General features: G+C 46.6%; 1 protein-coding gene across 1 annotated transcript in view; it reads left to right on the plus strand.

Annotated features, from left to right (window-relative positions):
* Positions 1-22,439, plus strand: part of LOC149354332 (cytochrome P450 4V2-like) — a 43,956-nt gene extending 21,517 nt beyond the window's left edge. The window contains exons 7-12 of the mRNA XM_089575961.1: positions 2,600-2,782; positions 13,616-13,789; positions 15,432-15,498; positions 17,547-17,726; positions 19,559-19,711; positions 22,345-22,439. Coding sequence (XP_089432087.1) covers positions 2,600-2,782; positions 13,616-13,789; positions 15,432-15,498; positions 17,547-17,726; positions 19,559-19,711; positions 22,345-22,439 — 852 coding nt within the window. The remainder of the gene's footprint in view (positions 1-2,599; positions 2,783-13,615; positions 13,790-15,431; positions 15,499-17,546; positions 17,727-19,558; positions 19,712-22,344) is intronic.
* Positions 22,440-25,723: the final 3,284 nt, after the last annotated feature.

Raw genomic sequence — 25,723 nt, forward strand, 5'->3', positions numbered from 1 at the left:
AATTAACCAGATAGCTTAATTAACGTTTCTAGTCAGACCAGATAAATAAATAAAACCCAGTAGGAAATTGCTCGAGTTCGCGAATCGAACCAGGGTCTCCGGAGTGAGAGACGAGCACGCTAATCACTCCGCGACGCCAGCTCAATGGTTTGGAATGAACAAAGGCACGTTTGGTGAGTACGGTGTCTTTGTTCACTCCCATCTTCCTCCCTTCCCCTGACGGAGATGTTCGGGTGTCCACCGAGATATGAGAGACAGATCATTTCCTTTCCTCAAAAACCAATTTACCGACGAGCAAGGCTAGAGCCGAACGGGCGATGGTGTTCTGTGGTCTCCCTGTCAGCGTTGCAAGACGCTGTCGCGTTCCACTCTTAGAGACGAGGCTGAACATCTTAACCACACATCAGTGACGCAAGCAGCAACACCGCGCATAAGGCTTCCGCGTCACCGCACTTCAGGTCAAGAAAGTGCCCCCCCCCCCCCCCCCCCTGAATTTTTTGCTCAGCTATGTAGATCAGAGCAACTTGTAGTGGCGCATCCTGCGGCATGCCGTTTTTTGCAGTGAACGGATACAAGGTTATCGCGTATCCCTGCAGCACTCAAAAGAACAAGAAATCTTGACTTGTATTTGGTATGAAATATTAATTTCAAAACACCTCTGCTTGCGCAAGATGGCCGGCAGGAGTAGTGTGTGGACTACGGCGCCAGTAGGTAATTCCCCCCGTACCGTGTCGTCTGAAGTCGGGAGGGGTTGACAATGATGACAGCGCGTCGCGCGCTTCGGACGCTGTCCAAGCCCGCGAGGATTGGGGAGAAAGACCGCGAACAGCCTTGTCGGGGCCGCAAGGGGCCGACGACCGTTCCCGTTGAAAGGAAGTGGCTGGGGGGTCAGTCAGGTCGGCGACTTCTGAAATAGCTAAGCAGTGGACTTACTGGCGCCTCTAGAGTCGGGCTCAGGCGAGCACTGGGCTCCGCCCACTTGTACCTACAGTGCCACTGCAGCGGGATTGGTTGAAATTGGTCGTCTTCCTCACTCCCTAAGTGACCATAGGCTACCAACTCGACAACTGCTTGCATAGACGGCAGTATGACGGCCGTATGCGCACGCGTCGCAAACGGCGCATTGCACAGACCTGAGGGAGGTGCAAAAGTGGCTTCACAACCAGCTGAAAACATTCTTGGAAGGAATACACAAGCCTGTGGCCTACTGGACCAAGTACATTGAAAATACTGGAGGCTATATAGAGGAATGATGTACACGTTGTGCATCTAGCTTTCTGTGAATAAATTGTAGAATGAAAAGTGTAGGTAATTTTTGCCATGCTCTTGTACTACTAGTAGTAGTAAGTGTAGAAGTAGTCAGTAGTAGGAGTAGTAGCGTTCTTAAGTAGTCGAAGTAGTACCATTAGTATGTAGCATTAGTGGCACTAGTAATAGTAGTGGTTACAGTAATAGTAAGTAGTAGTAGAAGTATTAGCTGTATTAGCAGTATGACTAACAGTTTCAGTGAGTACAGTAATAGTAAGCAGTAGGAGCAGTAGTGACCATCATGCGTCTGCAATCACATGGTCACTCTGCGCACATAATCTGAGCCTAGCTCCTCGATATCAGGTAGACGCTCTGTCATCACATGGGGCACGCCGATCGCCTTGAAACGCAGCTCAAGATAACACCTCGAAATTACTGCTTGAGGCGGTATCTTGCTCGCTAAAGCAGTGCTAGCCGCATCTGTTATGATAAAGCCTCCAGCGGCAATGTGTCACATCAATCGCGTTGCGGGAGGGTCATCGATGCTGCCAAGGCGGACCGTCGTGCTCTGAAGGCTTCACGTATGCAAGATTCCAAGCGTGTCCGCAAACGAACTGCACGAAAGAATGTTCGAGCATGCTCCATGCAGCCCATGCCATCAGATTTCTCATATCATATAGCAACCGTTGTTACCCGCCAAAAACAGAAACATAGAAACAACATCATGATAAAATTACACGTAGCAGCAGTGTAAGCAAATGCAACAAATGAAAAAGCGCAACGTGGACGAGCTAGCGATTAGACCCGCATTGGAAGAGACGCAAATACCATGTAATTTTTTATTTGTGCTTGGAAAAGGCTGTACTATCGCGCTCAATATGAGTTGCAACGCGCGGTCATCGACCGGGGCTCGTTCCGTGGTGTGCCTCCTCCAAACAGTCGCTCGGAATTCTGGGAGAAACTTTTTGCTGAGCGGGGGTGCTGTTGTTTCCTGGAACAGCAGTTTCTCCCAGAATTCCGAGCGACTGTTTGGAGGAGGCACACCACGGAACGAGCCCCGGTCGATGACCGCGCGTTGCAACTCATATTGAGCGCGATAGTACATATTGGTCATAAATTGATTTGCAGCGGGCTTAAGTTGGGCCGTGCCAGACAAACATACAATTTATTTCTTTACACGTGTAAAAGCTAGGAGATGCTAAGTACCAAAATGTCGCATTTTTCCCCATGGCACGTTGCGCCTCCGTCAACCGTATATCTGTGCTCTGATGCAAGAGGAAGTGAAAATATTATTATTATTCATTGCGCCTTGTACCGCTTTATTCTGCACTGATTTCATCTTTCTATGCAGGTGATCATGGAAAGAAAAAGCACGCTGCAGAAGCTCTACAAAACCTTCCCGAAAGAGACTGTTCGCGGCACCACTGGGAATAACGGCTGGTTGTTGTCCGACGCTCTCCTGCTGGCTCACATGAGAACGCCCTCATACACGTTGGAAGACGTTGAAAAAGATGTGGCCACTATGGTGTTCGCAGTGAGCTTGAAAAATATTTGTTCTTTCCCTTCGCGTCATGATTAATGCAATGTCATACGGCTACACAATCATAATCATCGTCAGCCCGACTCCGTCTACTGCAGAACTTGAGGTCTCACGCTCATCAGTCCAAATTGCCATTTTGTGGCAGCTGCCGCCACATATTCCCGCAAACTTCCTAATCTCACTCGCCCACCTGACTTTCTGTCTCTTTCTGCGTTCTCTTGGAATCTAGTTGGTTACACTACAGAAAGCTTGAGTGGAAGTTTCCCCCGCAGGGGTATCTGCAACATGCAGGTCAGGGTGAGTTGCGACACCACGGTTTCTCGAGCATCCGCAATATCATTCTCGCAGGGGGATTTTGGTGAGCGGTGCGCCGCCACGGACCCGAGCACCCACGCTTAGCCGTGTGTGGCATCGCCGTGTCCGGGGAAAAGGGGGATCTTGGTGGTTGGGGCGATGCAGAGTGTTTAGACCTGTAAGGCCTTTCGGCGGAAACAACGCACCTCTTTGGCACCCGCTTTCTGTAGACGGCACCTCCGACCTGACCCGATCGGGGGAAATCGGCAGTCGCCTTTTCCTGTTCTACCCTTCATCATTCACTTTCCTATCTTCTTTCTCACAACTTCTCTGCTTCCTCCTCCCTTCTTTGTTTTTGTCCTTTTTCCTGGCGGCGGAGGTTAACCCTGCGTGGCGAACTACCCTGCGTTTCGTCATAGTGGGTTATAGATGCGGTGTACAGTTGACGTGGGCAGGACTAGAGTGCAAGCTCCTGTCTCGTCCCCTTGTTTGGCTCCATGGTTTGTGGCTTGAATAGTGACCGAACAACATCTACTTTGCATGGCTCCCCCCTTTTCCAAACATGATCGCTCTCTAAAAAGAGGGCGGAACAAAGCAGCCAACTTTTTTTTCCCTAAAAAGAAAGCAAAATTTCAAAGTTCTACTTCATCTAGAGTGAACTAGAAGAAAAACAAGCCAAACGTTCCCCTTTTCTTGCATGAGAGTGCTTAAAAGAGGCCTTGGGCTCTGGCTACAAGACATCAAAAATGAGTGTGGCGATTTATTGCTCGAAATTTCTGAGTGTCCAGAACTCCAAAGTCGCAATATATCCATTGATTACGCCTAATGTCCGTTACAGCTCACTGATCTCTCTATAGTGTGCGAGGCGTTATTTAATAATAATAATAATAATAATAATAATAATAATAATAATAATAATAATAATAATAATAATAATAATAATAATAATAATAATAATGTTTATTTGATCACCACGTTGTACATGATGATGCAGGGGACCGAAGTAAAAGCTGTCTTTCAACAGCTTGACAGAGCAACGGCCCCCCTTTTTGGCAGCATACAAAGTGGCGCAAAAACAAAATATACAAGGTAAAGGGAGAACTCCGTGCGATGAGCACACCGCACTAAAAGACAGTACAGAAACATGTTACAAAACAGATGCACCTGGCACATATATTTAAAGCAGTACAAAACCATAAACACAAGGCAAAAAGAAATAAGGAATTCTAATATTTAACACAATGCAATTACATGGTAAAGACGCTTTAATAGAAAACATATGAATACGAGCCAGGAACACCAACAGTTCCAAGGCGGCTGTTATCGTTGCATGAAGAATTACATGAAATGTCTACAAAGAAAGTAAGTTAGAAGTCTCTGAAATGTTACACATTGGGGTGTTATATTCTGTTTTAGTAGATCATTAAGAAGTCGTGGAAGACTTCGTGGAAATGACTTCTTACATTTAACCGGAAAATAAATTCTGGAAGGGCTCACAGATCAAAATGTAACAGATGTCTACGGAATCAAAATCCTCTAGGCCAACAAAGAGATAGATACAAAACAAGTGGTTCTAACATTCAACACCAGCATACTGCCTGAAACCATCGAAGTTGGATACTTAAAAGTAAATGTGGGACACTATGACCCTAGCCCCCTGAGGTGAATATATTGTAGCGATAGCTACACCATACCAGCCACTTTGCGAGGTCAGCATGGCTGCGCGCTGAACCGTGGCACCACCGCTCCGCCAGCTGTGGGAATGCACGGAGTGACGTAATAGCCCGCAGCTGGTGTGCGCGCCGCACGCCTTGCCACTGCGCCGATGGCGGAGAAGACGCCGGCCGCCTCGTCAGTTGCGCTCATGTGTGGAGTGACGTCAGAGCACGCAGCTGGTGTGCGCACCGCGCGCCTACATTACGCTAGCGTTTGAATCTGGCCACCGTGGCGGAGCCGTGGCTGGTCACGTGGGTGTTCACGTGGTGCGGAGCAGCTGCCGGCGGCGCGGCGCACCGGCGAAACCGAGTGAGGGAGGAGTGGAGACGGGGGAGGAGGGAGTGAATCCACGTCCAGGGACGAACATGAAGAAGGAACGCCCAGCAAAACGGAGCGGCGAAAGACTGACTGCAATTCGACTGAACGAGTTCCACTCGGCCAGCTGTAGCTATCGCGTCACTACAGGTTCAACCAGACCTTAACCACAGCCAATTTTATCAGAGGTTTTTCAACGGCTGAGAGGGTTGCCGCAGCCGCAAAACGTGCGCGAATTGTGCGTTTCAGAGAAGTGCGAGGCTACTACGCTACACTGCGCAAGCTGTGAGCGAGAACACGCTACCTACTCAAGGTCTTGCCCATCCTGAAAAAGGAAATAAAATCATTACTCTAAAAACCAAGGAAAACATAAGCTTCGGAGAAGCACGAAGGCGATACTCATTAACACAGGGCGCATCCTCTTTGAGCGCAAAATATAACTTCGCGACTATGGTGAGCGGCCGCGGCACACTTTAGCAGCTTATGGCACCTGGCCAGCTCACACACAGTGCGACCGAGGCAGTGTCACCCGCACATCTGGCAGACGCAGCGAATGCTGCATGCCACCGCCCCCCCCCCTCCTCCCCCCAAAAAAAGGACCTGCCGGCAACCAAGCCGGCAGTCCGCCAGGTTTCCCCTGTTCGGGACAATCCCGCAACGCCTGAGCCAGCGGGTTCTCCGCGAAACTCCAGTGCCCCCAGTTAGGCGATGGGCGTAACTCCAAGTCCGCCTGCTTTGCAGCGGCGGAACAGCTCTCCTAAGCGAAAAACAGAGCGCTGATTACGGGCCCAAAAACGAAGCAAATCTCTTTTATTTCCACCCCAAAACATACAAACATGACTTTCTTGGAAGAGTGGAACTGTAGAAGACTAATGAAGAATTACAATGACATAACACATATACTAGGTTCAGTGTTATCTCTAGCTTTATGTCTTCAGGAAGCCAATCTTGGTACACAACATGCGAACATCCTGAGACATTACAAAACCTCCTGATGCGATCGCGAGAACAAGTAGACTTTGAGTAGGCGCCGCAATTGCCACTCAAAGCGGTGTCCCTGTGCAGGAAACCAAATTCGACAAAATCTGAGGCGGTTGCAGTCAGCATTGTGAGCTACAAACAATAACAATACGTTCTCTATATCTGCCCCCAGTCCTCATATTACCGATGCACGGTCTAGAATACCTGATCGATGAACTGCTGGAGACATATCTGTCGTCGGGGATTTTAATGCTCACTCTCTCTTTTGGGAAAGCAAACGCTGTAGCACTAGGGGCCAAATAATCGAAGCATTTATCTTCACTGATAATGTATATCTTTTAAATACGGAGTAAAGCCACATATTGTTGCCCGAGCTCACGAAAACTGTGCTTCCTTAATCGCATCACTGTCTGTTCTTAGCGATTTTGAATGGGATGTTTTAAATTACTATTAGGAAGAGATTACCTACCTGCTGTCATCAGGGTCAACTCGGCTTTTCCTATCATCCCTAGAAGACCTCGGCGCTGGAAAATTCATCTCGCTGACTGGTGACTTTTTCAACAAGTGCTACCCTCGAAAAACAGTTTTGCGAAGACCTTAGCTGATACAAAATTAACGAAAGATTTACTACATGTATATTATCGGCCACAACACTAGCTATTCAACAAACAACAGGGCCTGCACAGAAGAAACACAAAGCATCGTGTACACAGAAATGCACACTGGCAAAAAAAAAGCAAAGCCAAACCTGGATGCTCTCCGTCGGTATCTCACAGTAGAAGACTTACTTGCCTTTAACAGGGTAAAGGTTAGAGCGCGGTGCATGCAAAGAAATGCAGAGGAAGCCTCCTGGTAGAAATATGCGTCTGCTATAAACAGTTCAATACCTTTAAAAAAAAGTGAGAACAATTTCGGAAATTCACTGGTGACCATACTGCTTTCTGCCTTCCTTTGTTGACAACACCTCGTACACAAACATCATTAGCAGAACAGGCAATTTGTTGGGCAAGCATTTTGCTACACTCTCAAGTTCATCCTACTACACAAACACAATCCAGAAGCGCAAAAGAATAGCAGGAAAACACTTCCCTCTGGAGCAGGCATGCATGAGGACTACAACAAGCTTATCACGCTTCAAGAATTGAATAGAGTATTATCCACTGGTAAAAAAGACAGCACTATGCCCATACAACGTGCATTACGCTGTGCTCGCCCATCTCTCTGAGGCTGCCGTAGAAGCACTGTTGAAATATGGGTCACTGGGAAAATACCTGGTGACGGAAAAAAAAGCAGTTCTAGTATTTTTTCTCAAAACTGGAAGAGCACTAACCAGTTCTAGCAGTTACAGACCGATAGCCCATACCAGTTGTGTTACAAAATCTTTCGAAACTCTTGTCACCATTAAACCGACTTCCGTACTTGAATCTCGGCGACTGTTAGACATGCATCAATGTGGATTCCGAAAAGCACGTTCAATTGCTGATCACCATGTGCGCCTACAAAACCTTATTCTGGAGGCCTTCATCCACAAGCAGCACTGTATCGGGGTCTTCATCAACCTGGAGATGGTCTATGATACCACGTGGAGGTACAGTCAGGGACAAAAATCTCCGGAGCACGTGTTCCTCTAATAAAGCCGATAGCTCTGCTATTAGTCGGCGGGTGGAGACCACACTTGTGGAGGTAAAAGTTAAATTTTTGTTCTTTCATCCGCACAAGTGCGGTCTCCAGCCGCCGTCTGATAGTAGAGCTATAAGCTTCGTTTGAGGAACACGTGGTCCGGAGACTTTTGTCCCCGACTGTACTGTACCCTCCGTGACCTAGCACACGTAGGTATCCACGGCAGGATGCTGAATGTCTTGAATGACTTCCTAGCTAACGGCACACTCCGAGTCCGTCTAGGAGCACCTCTCTTTATGAATATCATCCATGGGAACGGCGTACCTAAGGGGTGTACTCTAAGCACAATCTTCATTGTAAAAATGAATTCCCTAGCTAAAATAATCACCAAGTCCATAATGTATTCAGTTTATGTAGACGACCTGAAAATCGCATGCACTTCTTGCAGCAAATCTACCCTTGAGAAACAGATTCAAATGACACTAAATAAACTGGTTGCTTGGGCCGACAGAAATGCAGTGAAGTTTTCCCTTCAAAAAACAGTAGCTGTTCTGTTCTCATTGAGACGGGGCCTACAGGTCGATCTTAATCTATACCTGAACCAAACTGAACTACCAATTAATCAACAGCAAATATTTTTAGCAATCACTTTTTACAAGAAACTTACATTTCTGACACACATAAACAACCTGAAAAAGAAAGTTTCTCATGTCCTTAACACCCTGAAAGTGCTCTCACGAAAGCGGTGGTTATCCGATAGACAATGCCTTTTGCAATTCTATCGCTCACTGGTGGGAGTCAAAGCTAGACTACGGGTGAGTAGTATATGGTTCAGCAAGTGTATCCTACTTGGAACGATTAGACCCTGTTCATAACCTTGGTCGGCGCCTATCATATGGAGCATATAGAACACCCCCGTAAACCAGTCTTTATGATGAAGCTAATGAGCCCGGTCTAGAGTATGGAAGAGTCGCACTGACATGCGCATACGCTCTAAAAGTCTGTTCTTTCCTGAAACAGCTCTGGCGTCCCATTCTCACCAATTCCCCGTCCAAAAGATTGTTCAAGAACGAACCACTTTTGATCAGGTTATGAATACTGCGCTTTGAAGATCAATGCGAAAAGTTAGCCGTTCTAGATGCTCTAACATTGTATCGAGACAAGACCCTTTGCCGCCATGGTACAGCCTCCACACAGAATATGACTTCACAATGACACATATACACAAAAACCAAGCAACACGTGAGCACAAACTTCAAAAATTCTTCGTAATGCAAGCAAGATATTACACGTACGCTGAATTTTATACTGTTGGCTCAAAGATAGAAATGTATGTCACAAGTGAAGTAGCTCAGGTCAAAAGGAAAAAAAATGATGCGACTGCCGCAGTGTGCATCGATTTTTACTGCCGAGTGTTATGCCATCTTTGTGGCTCTAGAGCAAATAGTAACAGAGAACATCAAAAACAGCATCATTTACACCAATTCCCTGAGTATGCTGACAGCACTGCACTCCATCATGCTGCCGAACCCCTAAGAGAAACATTGTACAAAATATAGTTAAGGTCATAACACGAAACCGTAGCATTAAATTTTGCTGGGTCCCTAGCCATGTCGGAATTGTGAACAATGAGAAAGCAGATGCGTGCACTCCACAAACACTATTTTCACAAATAAAACAAGCTAACGTACCGCACAGGGATTGTTTGAAGTTACTGCACACTAAACTGAGAAATAAGTGGCAGCTTAAAGGGCAGAAACAAGTAAACCACAAACTGTATATTCTAAAGCCCATTTTAGTAGAATGGATGTCATGTAGACATCAGGAACGTGTTTTTCAGGAGTTATTTTATGTCGTCTACGCATTGGACACACACACCTCACACACAGTTTCTTACTGACAAAACGGAACAAATCTATCTGCGAAATGTGTGGCCATGTACTCACTATAAACCACATTTCACTTTCGTGTACAAAACTTGAAGGACCAAGAAAAAGATATTTTGCATCACTTTACAAGGAATTTCGACGGAGGCGAAATTCTAGAGGTCCGTGTACTGTGCGATGTCAGTGCACGTTAAAGAACCCCAGGTGGTCGAAATTTCCGGAGCCCTTCACTACGTCGTCCCTCTTTCTAAGGATGAAGCAAGTCAGCCAGAGCCGACGTCCTCGGGAGTGAGTCGTCGCATACGTTGGGCCGAGACTGATCATCTGGTCAACATTGAAACCGTGCGAGAGATTTAGAAAACGATAGAAAGGGTAAGCGCGCGAAACGGGCAGCCGAAACCCGAAACCGATGAAGAGCGGAACGTTCAGACAACCCAGTGGGGAACTACCATAGATCCAGTCTTTCAGAGGGAATCGCTGGCCTCTACCTACTCTGTGGCCAGTGTTGTGACGGCGGAGAAGTACTTTACCAATAAGCCAATAATAATTAAGACATTAAGCCAAATAGGAAGCAATGTAATGGTGCTAAACAACGCCTAAGCATGTGTTAGTCTATGTCTAACAGCCAGCCTAGGGATAGGTCTGCATGTCTAGCCGGGCCTAAACACAGCTAAACCGAGGATTAACAAGTTATTGAAGACTAAGAAGTGAAGGCGGGCTAGTTGGTGGTTGACAATGGAGTGCATATTGCAACCGCGCAAAACGACGAGGGACGAAGAGAGGAAAGCACAGGACAAGACGCGGAACTTCAACTAAGGTTTACTACATGAAAACCACATTTATATAGGAATCGTAATCACACCTGATGAACAGCCGATACCATCAAATAACACAGGCACGTGGGCGCGCGTGGCACAAGTTAGCATCTAGATAGTAACATTCTTTCTTGGATAAAGATACGGAAGTGGAGCTGATGCAACGATAATTTTCTTTTTTTATGCAGTAGGCTTCGAAAATTTCCCTGCTAAGCTGGGTCGTCAATTTTTTCAAGACAATTGTGTCGCGGAACCTGGGCGTGCAGTTACTACAATGGCGACAATGTTTTGCCAGTTCCCCGCCCCCCGCCAATGATTCAACAGCGGCGCGATGCTCTTGAAGCCTGACATTCAGGCAACGTCCTGTTTGCCCTATGTAGCAATTCCCACATGTGAGGGGTATTTTGTACAGCACCCCAGTTTTGCACGGAACAAACCTGTCTACGTGCTTAGTGCGGCACTCATTCTTTTTGCCACTTCCCTGCACCTTATTGCACATGCCCGAAAACTTTTTGGGCGCCGTGAAAACCACCGGGACATCACATTTCATGGCCACGTTTTTGAGGCGATGGGCGATCTGGTGGAAGTATGGCAAAACCTTATGCTCAGTTCTGGCTTCGACAATCTGATATTCTTTCTAGGGCCCTTCATTTTGGTGTTATACTTTTAATGCGACAGCATTGCTAGTCCCATTACGCGAAAAACCAGCGACGTGTGTGAGTGGTGTACTGGCAGATAGTACAGAAAACCCTAGTGATGGCAAGCAAGAAAAATAGTGTGCCGTCATCAAGCCGTCGTAGGACGCATACAGCAAGACGAGCACCGCCATTTCAAAAACATGTACATTTTGTTCATCTATATATACACTCCACTCGCTGACCTCAATGTGGTGCCAGTTTTCCCCGACTGCATTGGTACTAAAATTGTGAGCAACCGTTTGTCGTACAGAGTTCCGTGCGGTATCACACGATTTCTTGTTGCGTATAGGTCACATGTGATTGTCAAGTTGGAGGCTAGCTTGCGACAGGGATTTGAACCAACGACGTATGCACCTTCTATTCCATATCTTCGCAGACTCTTTACCTCTTCCCGTAATGCGCAGTTGAGGCGTCCACCGGCATGACACAGTTACAGCGGCATTTTCTTTCCCCCCAAAACAATTTTCGTATCAAAATTGCGACTTGACCGTTCGTTGTACACCGTTGCGGGTGGTGTTATACCCTTTCTGGTTGCATATAGCATACGTCTCCTGTTTAGGTGTGAGGGTAGTTCGTGACAAGTATTCGAACCGAGTGTATGAGTGTTTCAGTCGGATCTTTGTGGATTCAGCGCTTGTAGAATCAGCGTTCGGAGGCGTGTCTTCGCTTCATTTTGCAGTGCGCAGACTGCTTCACGGCCGAACGCTGCCGATGACCCACTAATGCTTTGGCCTTCACAGCACCAGCAGTGCTAAGCGCCCTCTGAACTTTTTCCGGAGCTCGGCATGTAAATATCTGGCAATATTTTTTTGGTTAAAATTCGTGTTAAAATCGGGTTATTCCGCAAAACATTCCGCAATTCGGGCTTTTCGTGTCTCTTTCAGCAGGAGAATTCAATTTCTATGGGCGCTTTTTTTGTGTACGGAACGCAACACGCCCCATTTTTTGCTTAATATTTTCGAAACAGTGAAAATCACAGGTTAACGAGAAAAATTACTCACCAAATAAGACTTCTTCTCCTGAAGTATATTAAAATTATTTTGTCACTTACAATACCTGCTCTGCAACACTCACGCATCCGTGCAAGACCACCTGCCTGCCTTGTGCACTGCGTAAACAGCCAATGAACATCAGGGCGGCCATTTTAAAAGGGCAGGAAATCTGCAGTAGGAGTTGTTAGCCTCGACAGCATTTCATACAGTGATCGTGATTAAATGCCTGGTCAGTACCGTCGTTTTGGCTTTTCGCCTCTAGAAGGTATTTTTCTACCCGATCCTCTGATTAGCCACGTCATCAATAAGAAGCTGTGAAAGCGATTTGAGACAATCAGTTGAACGAAAACACTTTTCTGTATAGCCCAGTTATCCAGAGAAGAGAAAACTGGATATCCTTTGAAAAGATATCCGTTACATTTCGTGCAGTGTCTTCTGCTTTGTGTGGGAAGACTTAAGTTCTCCAGGTTCTTTCATATACATATATCATAACGAGTCCCTCATTCCCTTCCCCTTGTGCGTTCTCTAGAAGAGGCATTTTCATGGAGAAACCGAGTTAAAAACCATTTTTAAGAAATATGTTCTGGGTGCGAAAATTGGAAAAATCGCCTGGTGTTACCAGAAAACGAAGGGTATTAGATTTCTTCCGGTTCATCCACTTCACCATGCTGTGATCATACGCTGATTTCTATGCGATCAACTTATGCGTTAAGGCACCCATGAAGACTCGAAACGATAACGCGTGTAGAAAGGACGCTTCTTCTTCGATGTCATTGTCTACTACGCTATTAAGAATAGGTTATATTCAAAATTAATACACCCCGCAAGCTCCACCCTATTGTCTGTAATATTAAAGATATAACCGAACTCTTCCTACGGGAATAAAATTCGAGTGAGTTTTCTCAGTGTACCGTAGACAGGGGGATAATTATGAACGTGGTGCTACTGGTTGCCCATAGAATGTACTCCTTTATTACGGCACTAAGTTTCAGTCGGCTGAGCATCAAGAGCTGCGACCGCGAAGCTAATGTAAAGCATGCTATGCGGTCACAGGCGCGGCAAACGTACACTTTCGGTTGTTTACGTGCGATTACAATGCTAGAAATAGGTTTACAAGAAAAATAAATATTAATGCGTTATAGGGATTGGACGTCACTCACAAAATAACATAGCGCCCCGCCGCTGTGGCTCAATGGTTATGGCGCTCGGCTGCTGAACCAAAAGACGCGGCTTCGAACCCGGCCAAGACGGTCGAATTTCGATGGAGGCGTGTACTGTGCGACACCAGTGCACGTTAGAGAACACCAGGTGGTTGAAATTTTCGAAGCCCTTCACTACAGCGTCCCTCATTGCCTGGATCGCTTTGGGACGCTAAACAACCATAAACCATAAACAAAATAATATAACACATTTTGGCATGAAGTGCGCATATATAATAAGCTTTTAGCAATAACCCGGTAATATTTGCAACTTTTACGGGCGTAACCCAGCAGAACAAAAAAAATTACAGGGCAGTGATTCTACTTCGTGGGCCCTCAGCTGGTGCATATACCTCCTCGGCCTCCACCAGGAAAAACAGCGAAGAGTGCAACAGGAACTGGACGACGTGATGGGCGCCGACGCCAACCGGGTTTATACAATGGTGGACCTGCAGAATCTACAGTACATGCAATGCTGTATAAAGGTATATGCATGAGATTGTCTCTGTCATAACACAGTCCATGTTTTGGCTTTGCTGTTATTTTATCCTTCGCAACGCCGCGGAACACAGAATTATGACAAAAATATATGCCATCAAAGCTGGTTTTACATGTCATGCATGATACGGTATGGAGAGTACGATGAATGAGGGAACGTAAATCATAGTGATGGTCATCTTTGTTAAATATTCAGCATTCTTGACCAACTTAAAAATGAATCTAATTGATAGTGAAAATTTCTTTGCCCCTCTCGTTCATCTGTCTGCCAAATTCATTGATAATATATATATATATATTATTGCTTATTTCATATCATGATTCATTATATTTAAGTGCAGACTTTCCTGTTTTCATTTTTTGAGAATTTTGAAGACTGGTTTCGTCATTTATTTCAGAGTGCAGTTTTCGGTTTTTTGGCAGATATTTTCGACGGATGAATTGCTATCTTTTTTGGTGACATAATGTATTCGTGTGCGTCAAACGTCACTCGCAATTTAAACTGCCCTTTTTTTCAAACTTAGCATTTGGGTTACATATCATTAGGACCAACTCGTGGTATATAGTGATGTGCTTGTAAAAGAAAATACTATCGGCATTTAAGAAAAGTATTGGAAGTGATAGGATGGAACTGTCAGACAAAACTTCAAATCGAAATCACCGCCAAAAAGTTAGTTTTCATGTTTACGTTAGATTGTTGTGCTGATTTTAACTGAGGACGGGGCATCACATGGCCGGCGTGTTGACAGCAGCGATTGAACTGCCACTTTAGCGTAGCGATGCCGAGAACTTGACATCTTTTTGTGACGCGTATGCACGGTTTGTCGGGGAAGAAACCTGTTCAACCAAGTAACTACCGCAGGTGGGTGACGACAGTGAACAGCGCTACGCTAGAAGTTTTTGGGGGAGGTCGAGCCTCCCGGGCGGTCAAGGCCTATAACGTAGCACAGCAGTGTACCTCAACACGAACTATTGCGCTACTTAATTCATCTTTACCACCCTCCCACCGAATACTTGTCTTGTGTACTTTTTTAGTCCTCTGCTTTGCTAGCGTAGCTCCTACTTAGGGGTGAGCTAGCTATGGTAGTGGGTATTAACCTTTTTCGCTTAAAGTCGAATCCCGCTAATTGATTGCTGCGTACTTAAAACGTTTTTTACGTCTTAAACTGAAACGCCCATCCACTAATTATATTCTATTCGTAAGTAGAGAAAATTTTTGAATTTGCAAATTAATCAATCAGCCACTCTATGAATCAGTCAACGAATGCGTGAATGCATCGATTACTCAGTCGAAAATTAAATTTAATCAGTTTTTTAATGTGTTTGCATGATACAAGACCAATACAAGATATACAAGACCGGGTCCCAAAGTATGAAATTTTTACAGGATCACCGGCAACCTGTCGAGCTCTCCGGCAAGTGTGTAAGACGATTCAGCAAGATATTCGACAAGGTGTTCTCATCAAAGCATTGGCATTTTGTTAGAGCATATTAAATATGTCAAGTATTGCACGCAAGTGCATATTCGAAGCAAGTGTCTAGGAGATAACCGAGCTACGTTGCAGTGCATACAGGGAACGTTTTGCATATTTTTCTCGCCGGTAACAAATGGGTCTTCTTAAATTTTAGGAGGCTCTGCGGCTTTTCCCATCGTTTCCAATAATCGGAATTCTTCTAGACGAAAATGTCACGCTCGGTAAGTTTTGGCTCGCTCACGGAGATAATTTAAATTTTAAGTGTTACCTTGATTATCACGAGCTGAATAAACACCTTAAAGCGCCTCAATAGTTAAGTTAGCAACACGAAATCGAAGATGCTTGAAAGGAAAAACATTCGCTGTTCTTTTTACCCCTCTTGAATCGGTCTCGTGCAGAACGCATTAAATAACTACCTACCATCATGATGCAATAGATATATTTGGTTGCTCCGCTACTTATAACCTAGGCATAAGATTCTTACAGATGCGCGCCGTACCGTAATGCTTGCCATGAATGAGCTTTTCACCTTACTCTCCGCCTCATGAAATTCCGCAAATTCTATATCGGTCATTCGCGCAATGAAACAACTATACCGCAATGAGGATTTACACTACAACATCACTGACGCCGAGGAAAACCTAGCGCCCGTCCCAATAACAATACGCATTACCTATAGTTGCGCAGGACTCGCAGGCAATTAGTAAATCACCTCGCCCGAGAAGCTAACATTTATGTACCTGTGATCCCTGGCCAACGCAGACGTCTTGTGGGCCGTGCGTGCAACATATACAACTTAAATAACAATACTTACATGTGCCGGGAGAACTTACATTGCTACCGGTACCACAATCCCAACTAACAACAACACAATTTGCAATACTTGTTCGGATTGACATAAAACTCTACCTTTCAATTACATCTCGTGTATAGCTACTTTGCCGAACACAAACACAGCTATCAGCCTGCCTTGCTGCACTCACCGCGCCTTTCTTTTTCCCCGTATCACCCGGTTTCATCCCGGAACACTTGGGTCGCTTTCCCACAGAGGACTCATCAATTATCTTTGATTAATTAGGCACAGGAACTACCGAACACCTAAATATTCTGCTTAAATAATGTGCAGAGTCTGCGTTACGATTGTGTACAGTGCTTTGGAGGTGCACTGTCCTACAAAAAGATACCTTGTCTTCGCTTCCATAGGCTTTAAAGCCAGTGCTTGCCGGGAAGCAGAGTAACAGAGGCCTACCAGTTTGGTTGGGCTAGCAGGAAGATCAGGACACAGACGTAGAAAGAGAAACAGGAATAATCGTTGACTTTCGGATTTTCTGAAGACGGGTGAAACCAAGCGTAATATATACACAGTGGGCAGAGGTGAAGGGTGGTAGTCAGCATGACAAAAAAATTAGAACACAAGAAAAACAAGGCAAAAGTGTGTGTTAGGTAAATTAGATAGGCGGCAATATGAAGCGTGAAAGAATAACATAAAAAATAGAGATTTACGAAACAATTATTAGGCTGAAATCGCGTCAGGAATTCAAACAACGGATTTGCACCAACTAGCCCAAAAGATGCCATTCTGCAAAGACCAACCAGTCAGGTGGGCAGGAGCACTTTACCATAAAACCATGAGCCGCTGTGTAATTTTAGTTTTGTATGCTTTGGTCGCATTGTTCCAGCGCTCTACACAAGGGTGACGCCGACCGTGATCCCTTTCTCCACCTGGCGGTAATTTAGTGACGTGGCAGTTGTAAAAAAAACATTTGTGTTTTAAGTCCATTATAAAGGTGCATTATAAATTATATTGTTTTATTAACTCGTAGGTTTCATAGTTCATTCCTGGAATAATTTCTAATAAAAGGGGAGAAGAGTGAAAACGGAAACTCCCAAGATTTATGTGGCCTGTATGGGGGAATGAATGAGTAAGATTTGTGTGTGCTTTCATTACTGTCGGAAATTCCCTGTAACATGAAGATTTGTTCCTCCAATTTCGTCACAGGGGAGTAACGCTTCTTCCCGCCGGCCAGGATAATCAATCTTTGCCGCGTTTTTGTTCCATGTGTTGTAACGTGCTTGCTGCTGCCTTCGTAAGTGGAAATGCTAACCCTAGCTTACAAGAATTTACATTTAATGGGATATGGTGCAATTCGAAAGCTGCCACCACTTGCTTGGGAATTAATGACACGATAAAATTCGCAGTCTTTGCAAAGCTTCTACTGCATGATGAACAGCTGTGCGTGCCCTGCAACCATTTTCGTCTCTTTTTCAGGCGGCGTCACGTTGCCGAAAGGCCTCTCCTGTGTAATCAACGTCTTCAGCCTGCATCGAAATCCGCAGCAATTTGAGCGTCCCGAGGAGTACATACCGGAGAGGTTTATGCAGGAAGAAAACAGCCGGAGGCACCCATTCAGCTACATACCCTTTTCAGCAGGCCCGAAAACATGCATCGGTAAGTGATTTGTACTGAGGAAAAATAGAAGCAGGATGGTCACCATTGTTTGACCTTGTGACCACAGCTTTTATAAGGGCGGTAGCGCAGAGATGCGTGCGTGGCCACTGGAAGTCTGTGCTTCATCATGTCTGTGAGCCAAGGGCATGGGCCGTGAGACAAACATGCAACGCCAGTTACCTTCCAACCAAGCACGTATCTATGGGTTGTCTGAAGGAGAGGGGGATTGCGCTCTCTATATGCCGCTTTCCAGATCCCTGCCCATAACCAACCCTTCCTTCGGTACTGCAGAGCTCAACAGTGTGAGTGTTGAAGAGATATTCTAGTTATATTTAAGGGCGATTGCAGTGTACTGTATATGTTCATTCTGTCCGCAAATTGTTGCGTAATATATCTCGGCCCCCATTGAACTAGGCGCATCTGTAAAATCAAGTCAACAGAACGTCAGGTGATTTCACACAACTTTCTTCACTTACCATTTCACTGGCAGGCTTGACGGCAAGAGGTTAAGAGACAAGGCAGACAAACTGGTTTTGAGCTCACTTTCTTAAATACGGCGACGTGCCAGTTTCTGCATGCACGATAACCATATTTGGTGAATGCATGACACACATGTGATCTGGGTTCAGGTCAGAGGCTCCCCCTGGAATCCTTTGGATTTGATCTGTGGGACGGCGATGTTTTCTTTAGCTACCTCGGAAGCTAGACGAACCTCGGACGAGAGTGCAGAGCAGCTTAGGATTTAAGGTGTTGTTCAAAAACTGCGCGGTACAGCCCGATATATAGCTGAGAAGGCAACGAACGAACGCTTTCCGGCATTGTATTTTCTTTCTCTTCCATATAGGCAATCTTCAGTGCCCAGGTGGCACTGAAATTATGGCACTGCGCATCTAAAAACTGCCGTCAGCTGCTCGGGCCGCTGCCAACGCAAGACCATATTCTGAACCATTAGAAGAGCGCGTTTGGATGCTAAGTTTCTTTGGGAAGTTTCTCCCTACATAGGTTAACGTCTTGACGCACGCCACGTGTGGCTTCTGCACAGTGCGTAAGCTAATGGATATAGGCTCAAGCAGGCAGCATGTAAAAGCACTAAGGAGGCTCCCAAGACTACTAGCTCCTCTCGCTTAAAAATGAAAGAAAGTTGTCGCGCTAAAAGATGTTGACACAACACTCATGTCCTGTTCTATTCGTGTTGTTTCTCGTGTTGTGCCTTTTTCTATTGTGTCGTGACATCCGACAGCGCTGCAACGTTCTATCAGTCACGAACTAGCCCAACTTGCTCCCTCCGCTACAGTATCTTCCTGCGAATTTCCTGTTATTCTTTCGTCGCAACGCAAAACAGAGTGAACAATGGTTGATTGTGGAGCCTCGGTGCGCTTATCGAACGTTTCGACAAGAGGACTTATCGTCAGGGCAGTGTTCTTCTTTGGCGGCGGATAAATAGGACCTTCACTACGACAAGGAAGTCCTGGTGAGGGGGAGGATGGTGGTCATACGGGGAGTGTGAACTTGAATAGCTGTTGTCCAGGCAAGATGGCTGTTACAAGGAATTAGACCGGTTGACCTGCAAAACTGATAAAGAAAAATGCCAGCTCAGCATAACAGGATCTGGTGGGTGTGGACGGTGGAGAGACGGAGAACGTGGACTTGAAAGGTTTTGTGTACAGGCAATGCTGCATTAGAGCATTGTTTATAGCCCAAGACTTGCTTAGACACGGGAATACTCTAATAAGTGAAGCCGCACATTCACTATATCAGTAACTTTTTGCAAGATTCTTGAAGCAATTTCTTTGCTGCGTGCGCTATATTTTATCCTTCCATTTGTCTCTCAGGTCAGAAGTTCGCCATGATGGAGATGAAGGTTGTGCTGGCAAAGATCCTCACCAAGTTCAGCATAGAAGCTATGCGTCCACTGGAAGAAGTGCAGATGACCTTTCAGATCGTTCTCAAACCCAAAGGGGGACTTCCAGTTTGGTTAAGGCCACGTGGGCGTTCATATAGTAAAAATTGAAAACTAGCTACGCAAAACTGTAAGACTTTTATTTGAAACAAGTATGCTCGAAAATTTCTGTCTAGACGAAATATCACTCCCTTACAGTTGCAAGAGGCTTAAACATCCCTTATTACAACTTTGAACTTCCGGCCTTAGCGAATGCTTTAGTTCCTTCATCGAGATGGCTTGCTTCCGTAGTGTACCACCTTAAATTTGGAAAACTAACAGACGAAGTCTCTCAGCTTACATAAGGTACAAAAACAGCCTTGCTTGGCGATGTGACCGAGGAGATGGCGCGAGTCGCAAAAAGGCAGAGTTGCCAGAGAAGCGACACGCAATAATGTTAATGAGAAGAGAATTCAGATTGGTAGCCCTGCTCATTGCGAAGGGACACAGAAATAAAAGAGAAATGAAGAGCAGTTGGGAAGGCTTTGACGAAAGACTGACACGACAGACTGGCCGGGGGCACTGCCATAACTGTTGCATAAGCCGCCGAGCAGTGCGTAGAGAGGCCTCGCTGCTAACGTTTCCTGGACCACCATCCAGATATGCAGTTTTATTGTAAGAACATACTCAGATGCGCACCAGTGATCTGTGTTTTTCTGTAGGAATCCAAGCGCACCCACAAAGCACGATCTCGTTAGGCAAAACAGGAGTAAAAATCTACTCCACTCCGGCATAGCGGTCTAGAAATAACATTGTGGTTGTGTTTTATGGGGTTTAACGTTGCAAAGTGACTCAAGTTATGAGGACGCCGTAGTGGAGGACTCCGGGCAATTTCAACCACCTGGTGTTCTTTAACGTGCACTGACATCGCACTATACTCGGGTCTCTAGCATTTCCCCTCCATCGAAGCACGCTCGCAGCGATCGGGATCGAAATCGCGTCTTTCAGTTCAGCAGCCGACCACTATAACAACTGAGCCACCACGGTGGCCAGTAATGGACATTGATCCATAAATGAAATCTAGTAAAGAAGGAATTAGTATCGCCGTTCATTGTGGTTAGATGAGGAAGTTTAGTCCTCATGGTAGTACACAGGGATGCGTCAGTGCTTTTGAAGACATGTGCATACCAAGTTGTGCCCTTGCATATTGTCACAAGCGTGCCGTTTTCAAAATATATAATTGAGTTGTTGATAAGATCAGTGGTGTAGCGCACGGTTAAGGTTTTAGGCAGCTGACATGACAAACAAAATAGTGTCCATTCTTGCCAGGGACCATATGAGATGGCTGTCCGATTTATTGCTGTTTTGCAATAAAATGGGGAGCTGAGCTATAGTTGGTGCAACATAGTTTAAAAACACAGTGGAACGGGCGAAGGAAAAACGAGCAGGCGGGAAAAGCGGTGACTATCAACTGCATGATTCATTGGAATGACACAAGTACATACAAAACATCCCAACAACCAAGTGCGCATGTTCGCATGTGCGCTGATGAAAAAAAACATTGACGTCAACAAGTTTCATCACCAAATGCTATTTCACGGGAATGAATGATAACCGATGGGGTGCTTATGCACGTGTCAGAGTTCTTGTGAATGAGGTATCCTTCTTTTAATTCTCTTGTTAGTTGTTTTCTGTACTTGTACAGCACCGATACTTCACTAAAAAGTGGGTGTAAAGAGGGTGCAAGAGGGCATATCGCTGCATTTTTTGGGATGAAGTGAAAGGTTCCAGGACTGGACTTTTCTGAGAATTTGTCGTGTTCACGTAGACTTATGTTGAGACACCTTGCTGTTTGTCCGATATAGCTTTGGCCGCATGTGACAGGTACTATGTACACGACGCCTGCTGTGCATGGAATTCTGCTCAACCTTGGACTCTTGTGAAGAATCCCCCTCTGCCAGAAGGAAAGCTACTGATTCTGGGAGAACAGCAGGTGCCCGAGAAACATCATAAAATTCTAAGTTTAGGACTGAAGTTTTGTGCACAGCCGACGCTTCAAAAACTGGAGCAGGTAGTTCTGGCAAGGAACATCTCCTGCCAGGCTCTCCAGAAAGAACGACCTAGATTTGCTGTTCACTGTCTTGGAGGCTTAAGTCTCAACAAGGAAGAAAGTAACAGGGCCTCTAGTCTATCTCCATTGGTTGATTACTTGGCGTCAGAAAAACTGAGGGCAAACCTTTCTGATAAAGAAGCATTTTTTTGTAATTATGCCAGATGTGTCTCAGGAATGCCAGATATGTCTGAGGAAAAAGTGAGACCAGCCAACAGGAAGAATTTCTAGCTTGTAAACGCCGAGGTAAAAAGGAATAAGAAGACAGCTTTATAGTTAATGACTAGTCGGGGCTTGCAACGAATTTATTCTTCTGTAAAAAAAATAAAAGGTAAATTCTTTGAAAATATTTTTTGCCGCTAAGACGCGCAAACCGGAGATTCAGTTTTCATTGTTACTAAGCGAAGCACTTGGCAGCATGCGGTGTCAAAGTTTAGCATAGCGGTCTTGGCATGCTAGCAATTTAGGATTATTTTCTGTTGTCAGATTGGTCTATTATTGTCGAATATTAGGCGTGGCACAACCCTGGCACCTTCAGTATCGACATTCAAGACCTATAATGTTCAGTGAACGTGCACGGCAATTTACTGCTGATATCGTGGAAGAAATGTTCCGGCTTTGTGGACCAGACTACCGACATTCCACACCGTACCACCCGCAGACCAACGGCTTTACCGAGCGCACCAACCGCACCCTGACAACCATGTTGTCCATGTACGTCTGATCTGAACATGGAAACTGGGACGCAATGCTACCATATGGGACGTGCGCATATTCATAAGGTCACCGCGTATTCTCCCTTCTATTTGCTATATGCCCGAACTCTCGGCGTTTTCCTCGATACCATCTTCCCGTTTTCCCCCATAGAGAACGCGTCCATTGCCCAGATACTATGCCGTGCCGAAGAAGCCCATCGTATAGCCCTCTGACGTACACTGGCCTCCCAACGCCGCTTGAAAGAATACTACGACCTACGTTATCGTGCAGTGACTAACTCTCCTGGAGACTTTGGCTTTGGACGCCAACTCTTGATAAAGGATTGTATGAGAAGTTTCTGTACAAGTACGATGACCCCTTCATCGTGTTGGGCTGACTGATTGACGTGAATTATGCCGTCGCCAAGATGACGACTGATAAACACCGTTCCCGTAAAACACAAGTCATTCATGTGGCTCGCTTGAAGCGCTGCCATCGTCGATCTGCAAGAAGCGACTCCATAGACACTTCTGCGTCCTATGCGCCGTGCGCAGTGCCCGCTTGCGCGCTGAGCTCCGTGCCCCAACGCTCAAAAAAGGCGGTGCACAACTCCATGTGCATCTCGCAAGTACGCGACCGACTCCGCTCCGGAAGGCACAGAAGCGAAACGTCCACTGGTTGGTCGATGCTGGTGCGCCCGAAATAAAACGCGCGCTGCAGCGAGTAGCGCGCGCGCTGAACATCTGGCACTGCCGGATCCGAGCGTCGTGTCGTGGACGCGCTCGGTGGCGGCCGACGCGTCGCGCATGTGCAGACTTCCGCTGGCCGGCGCGTAGGGGCGTACTGATGAGTTCAAGGAAGAAGAGGAGGCAGGCGCGCGCAGACTGATCTGAGCTCTGAGCCGTTTGCGGCCAGCTTTCATCCGTCCAGCTCTCACCTGTATTAAAACCACTTCATCCGCTACAATATTGTCACAGGAGCAGGTAGGCAGGGTTATATTTGCCACAACGTCCAAGCGCCAGCGGAAACGGCCCGGCCGGTCAACCGACTAGCGAGCGAGCTCTCGGGCGAAGAAGAGTGCGTGCCAGCCTCCTGAGCGCGACTACTAGGCGGCGCCAGTAATGCGTTGCGGCATTGCCCCTCACGGTGGAAAAAGCATCGTCCCGATGCTGCGTGGCGAGGTCAAGCAGAACCGTAGGCTTGACCTAGGGGGCGTGGAAGGGCTTCATCCGGGCAACGTGTACGACTTTCGACTGTGTTTGCCGTCGGGACGTACGAACAGTTCCTTGCGGAATCACTTCGTAGGTGACGTCGCTGAGTTTGCGCAGCACTTCGTACGGGCCGAAGTAGCGGCGCAGAAGCTTCTCGGAGCGACCCCGCTTGCGAACAGCAACCAACACCCAGACTTGATCGCCAGGGTTGTAAATTACCTCCCTGTGACGAAGGTTATAGCGTTGAGCGTCTTTAACCTGCTGCGTCCGGAGTCTCATTCTAGCTAGCTGACGGGCGGCCTCAGCGTGCTGGACGAATTGGTCAGCGCCGGCAACTGATGGGAGGGCGACATCGGGCAGTAACATTGCATCCAGCATGGTAACGGCTTCGCGACCGTACACCAAACGAAACGGTGTAGAGCGGGTCGTTTCCTGGACTGCGGTATTATACGCAAATGTTGCATACGGTAGTACCTGGTCCCAGTTCTTATGGTCTTCGTCGACATACATTGAAAGCATATCGGCGATGGTCTTATTGAGTCGCTCAGTAAGGCCATTCGTCTGAGGATGGTAAGCTGTTGTTCTGCGATGACAAGTGCCACTGAGCCCATAACTTCCTGGGTTAGACCTGAAGTAAATGCAGTGCCTCTGTCAGTTAAAACGACCGCAGGGGCACCATGACGAAGGACTAGGTTAAAGATGAAAAAGTTCGCAATATCAGTAGAAGTGCCGCTGGGAAGAGCTTTGGTTTCACAATAGCGGGTGTGGTAATCAGTGGCGACTATAATGTAGCGGTTGCCCAATGATGACGTAGGGAACGGCCCGAGCAAGTCCATACCGACTTGGTGAAAGGGTACTCGAGGAGGACCAATAGGCTGCAGCAGGCCGGCCGGCTTGAGAGGCGGCGTCTTCCGACGTTGGCAATCACGGCACGTCTTAACATAGCGCTGGACAATAGCAGCAAGCTTGGGCCAGTAGTACCTTTGTCGTACGCGAGCCAAGGTCCGTGAGAAACCGAGATGGCCGGCAGAATGCTCGTCGTGGCATGCCTGCAAAACGTCGGGACGGAGCGGCGTTGGGACCACCAGCAGGTACTGAATGCCTGTGGAAGCGTAGTTTTTCTTGTAAAGGACGCCGTCCCGCAAGCAGAACGACGACAGGCCACGCGTAAAAAGGCGAGGTGGCGACGAAGCGGTTCCCTCGAGGTAATCGATGAGGGGCCGAAATTCGGTGTCATCTCGCTGTTGTTGAGCGAGATCAGGCGTCGTGAGAGCGCCGAGAAAAACGGAGTCATCTGTTTCAAGTGAAGAACACGGGATAGGGGCTCGGGATAGACAGTCAGCGTCACTGTGTTTCTTGCCGGACTTGTACACAATAGTGACGTCGAACTCCTGCAAGCGGAGACTCCAGCGGGCTAACCGGCCAGAAGGATCTTTAATACTGCAGTCACACGGGCACTTTCGATCGCGATCGAGTCGATCGAAATCGAACTCAATGCAGATCCGGCGTTGCTACACGGCGAATTCAATCACGATCGACCGCGATCCTGCTCAACCGCATGGAGCACGATCGAGGGTTGCGGGATGCGTTGACAAGATGGCGGCGCCCTGCTCGTCCGCTTCGGAATAAATACATGTCACCGCTGGATTCTTTGACGCGATAGCTCGCTCAAATGGTAGCGGTTCGCTTTTATTTCGCACACTCTCGCCCACGCGTAGAGGTTTAAGCGATAACTAGCCCCTGTTTTTTAGATAATTCGGCGATTTTAAAGCTCTTAGGCCTAACTAAATGCAGTGTGTTTACCTCGCAAGAGCGACACCTGGCAAAGCAGTTGTCTTGCTTTTAGTCAGTTGTTACATTTTCTACTATTTGCAGTTTTTCTTCTTGGAACGAAAAAAAGGCTTGCAATGCACAGACCCTAACTACCAGTAATCAGGGCAGAAAACTTCTTCATCGCAGAGTTGATGTGCTTTGGCGCCTTGTCACTAGATGGCGCTACCGTTCACGCGTGCACCGAGCGTTGTTGTGCTGCTGTTCGCTATCGAGTCCATTGCTGGTTGCAGAAGAAATTAAGCTGCTTTTTCTGCTCATAGTTTGAAAT

This window comes from Amblyomma mixtum, chromosome 3, assembly GCF_055824585.1.
Source record: "Amblyomma mixtum isolate Tamu chromosome 3, ASM5582458v1, whole genome shotgun sequence".
Classification (NCBI taxonomy): domain Eukaryota; kingdom Metazoa; phylum Arthropoda; class Arachnida; order Ixodida; family Ixodidae; genus Amblyomma; species Amblyomma mixtum.